Here is a 3,508-nt window from a genome sequence, read left to right as displayed (position 1 = left end):
AGGTGGAGCCCTCTGAACAGACAGAAGGTGAACCAAAACAAAAGGTAACTGAACCAATGGAAAATGTTGATGTTACTTTGACGGATGCTGTAGCGCAAGAGGGAGTGGAAGCCGTGCAAAAAATGGTTCACGGTGATGCAAATCCAGATTCCCCCGTCTTCCTTAGTGATATGGTGAAGATCTCAAAGAAGAAAAAGAAACACGGTGATGGTAAGTTGTTTTGGCCACAGGACTTGGATCCCTATAGGCATTAAATGATTTTTATTGTCCCCCCTTTATGGTGCAGCTGGACAGTCCAAAAAGGCACGAGCAGCAAATATCACCCGTTCACAGCAGGAATCTAACAAAGCAGAGGATTTCCCTCAACAGCTATGTAACATACAACATCATTTTCTTCATCAAGTAGCCATCCTGTTAGACATAGTCTCGAACTGTCTCCATATTCAGGATGTAGGTAAAAATGTCCACAAAGTTAGGATCTGTAGCATACTGGTCAATCATATCCTTGAAGCTTCTAGGATGAATCACATAAATAGCCAACACAAGGTGCTTTTGAGACAAAGCATCTGCCACCAAATTTTTATGTCCCTGGACATGGATAATCTAGAAATGAAACTGTGACACAATGTTGGCCCATCGCATCTACTTTTTGGAAAGCTGCTTTTGTGACAAGAAGTAGCATAAGCTCTGATAGTCCATAAAAACTTTGAAATCGGCTCCGAGTAAATAGTGTTGCCCATTGAGTCAGAGCATGGATCACTGCCAATAGCTCTTTCTCGTGAATTTGTGCTATTAACTCTGGCCATGAAAACATTCTGCTTTCATAGGCAATCACATGGCTGTCTTGCATCAAAACCTCTCCCAAACTGCAACAACAAGCATCACATTAGACTTCAAACGGCTTCTGTAAATCTGGCAATTTCAAAACTGGGCCAATAGTCAACTTTTCCTTAAGTGTTTGAAACACAGTCACTTCAGCCGGTCCCCATGAAAAAGGAACTCCACTCTGAGTTAGTGAGTGCAAAGGTGCAGAAATCTCTACGAACTTTCATATGAACCACCGATAGTAAGAACACAAGCCCAAAAACCTGCGAACTTCGTGAACATTCTTTATGTCAGGCCAATCTCGAATAGTCTCAATTTTGGTTGGGTCCATTTTTACTCCTGCTGTTGAGACAATGTGTCCCAAGATGTGTATCTCTGGTAGGAAAAACTCGCTCTTTTTCACATTGATTACCAATTAATGTTCTCACAATGCCTAAAACACTATAAGAAGATGATGTCGATGGTCTGGTACATTCTTGGAGAAAACTATGATGCCGTCAAAGAAAGTGTCCAAATGAGAGACCGGTGCTCTCAAAAATCCAATTCATCATTCAATTAAAAGTCGTTGGAGCATTGGTAAGTCCAAAAGGCATCACCAAAAATTCATATAAACCAAAGCTAGTCCGAAAGGCCATCTTGTAGACATCTCCTGAAGCAATGCCGAATCTGCTTTTCAAATCAATCCTACTGAAACAAGAGGATCCGTGAAGTCTATCAAGAATATCATCGATCCTCAGAATAGGAAATCAGTTCTTGATGGTGATTTTATTGAGAGCTCTGTAATCAATACACATTCTCCAAGATCTATCTTTTTTTAATATCAACAACATTGGAGAGCAGTAAGGAGAAGTACTAGGTTGGATAAGACCCTTTTCTGACTTGGTTCACGATCTCCAAAATCAAATCAATGGATCCTCAGGACGAGATGGGGGTAACTCGCCTAGCAGGTCTTCTGAGCAATAGCCAGCATGTGCATCATTGTTCATCATTTAGTTCTTTCAAATAGATCAAGTAAACAAAAAGACTAGATTTCATTAATATCAAAATGGCCAAAGCCGATACAATAGGAACGGACTCTCCCTTTAATTTCAGATCAAGTACAACTTTCCTGCCCTTCTCAGTCATCAAAGTTGCTTTCTTAGACCGATAGTCTACCACGGCATTGCTCTTGTGGTACCAAGGGATTCCTAGGAGGACATCACACCCTTTCAAAGGCATGATGTAAAAATCCTCGTGCCCTAAATACCCCTAACAATGTAAACGGAGTTTTCCAACATGTGTAATGACAACCTCTTGTCCAGGTGCCACTAGAACTGCCTCTGCCGGTGGTCCCATCATGCCGGTGTAATTTCCAGTCGAGCCGCCAATTTAGGTGAAATGAAGTTGGCCTTGGCTCCTCCATCAAAGAAGATTAGGGCTTCAATATCTTTCACTTTGCCCCAAGCTTGGCAAAGTTCTGTACTTTCATTTGTCTGGTCTGGGTTATCCCCAATGCTATCCGGTACCAATCTTGCTTTCATCTTTCCTTTTCTGCCTCAATCTTCTGCTGCTTTCAAACTCTCTAGCCAATCTTCAGCTTGCGCTCATTGTGCCTTTAGGACACTTTGCCGAGACGTGTCCTTGCACTCTGCAATCAAAACACTTCTTTCTTTGAGATATTATGCTCGCTGCTCGTTAGTTAATTGGGGTCGTGCATCCTTCTTCTTGTGGAATATCTTCTTCTTCCTTTGATTGTTTTTTGTCAAGTTGTGTCCGGTCCGTGGTGCCAATATTTCATCTGTGGGGTAGGTCAAGTTTCTTGAATGTACCGAGAATTCCCTCTTAGCATGTGCCATCAGTTGTTGTATGGACTCAGTCTTTCGCTGAAGGCAATAATCTCTAATTTCCTTGGGTAGGCCACGACAAAATCGTTCACTTTGTTCTTGGAAAGTGACCCTTCCACTATAAGAGGAGTAGTCTATAACCGCTAACATTGCCGCGGAAAAACAAAGGAAAAAGGAGAGAGAAAAATTTGTGGGGGCGGCACAGCTACGAACGCGGTAGTGGTTTGTTAGCAATAAGCACGGTAATAGTTGCGGCAATATACCCGCTACTATTACCGCCACCTTTGCCGCTGTTATTACCACGGATATTACCGCTAAACGCCAATTTAAAAATAAAGGTGCTCATTTGGGCCACCCAAATTTGGGTGGCCCAAATGAGCACCTTTATTTTTGACCTGCATAAAACAATAAGACATCGATTGTTTTTTGGAAAAGTATAAAAAATACCAAAGAACTGAAATTGAATTTACTTTACTTTACTTTACACTGTGCCACATTGGGACTTTATGAAAGTTTTGACAAAACATTTTTTTATATAATCCTCGTCGTTGTCCAGATGCACGTATGTTGGATCACTTTGACTCTACATAAACCCAAACCAAATTAAACAATTATCCACAGCTCAAAACAATTGATACAAAATTACTTGTTTAAACTTACCACTTGTAGTGGTCCAACCGCCACGTCGAATTGCTTGCGAGAGAGATGTGGTTGTTTTCGAACAAGCATCGCTAAGTATCAAATTCTCTATGTTGCTCCCGATACTTGACCATCTCTCTGGTTGGTCGAGAGAGAGTGACATTTTCCTAAGTTAGCAATAACAATACCAAATTATCAACTACAATCTTTATAATCACAGA

General features: G+C 41.2%; 1 protein-coding gene across 1 annotated transcript; it reads right to left on the bottom strand.

Moving 5' to 3' along the window:
* Window positions 1–414: 414 nt before the first annotated feature.
* LOC147463755 (uncharacterized) lies at window positions 415–1,156 on the bottom strand. Its single transcript, XM_086497375.1, has 3 exons — window positions 1,089–1,156; window positions 647–866; window positions 415–588 (listed from the first exon to the last, which is right to left on the bottom strand). Exons 1-3 carry the CDS (start codon window positions 1,154–1,156, stop codon window positions 415–417), a joined length of 462 nt encoding a protein of 153 aa, XP_086353501.1.
* Between the last annotated feature and the right edge of the window lie 2,352 nt (window positions 1,157–3,508).

The sequence above is a fragment of the Adiantum capillus-veneris genome, chromosome 2, assembly GCF_014529385.1.
Source record: "Adiantum capillus-veneris isolate H3 chromosome 2, ASM1452938v2, whole genome shotgun sequence".
Lineage (NCBI taxonomy): Eukaryota > Viridiplantae > Streptophyta > Polypodiopsida > Polypodiales > Pteridaceae > Adiantum > Adiantum capillus-veneris.
This window is presented reverse-complemented; position numbering and strand designations above follow the sequence as displayed.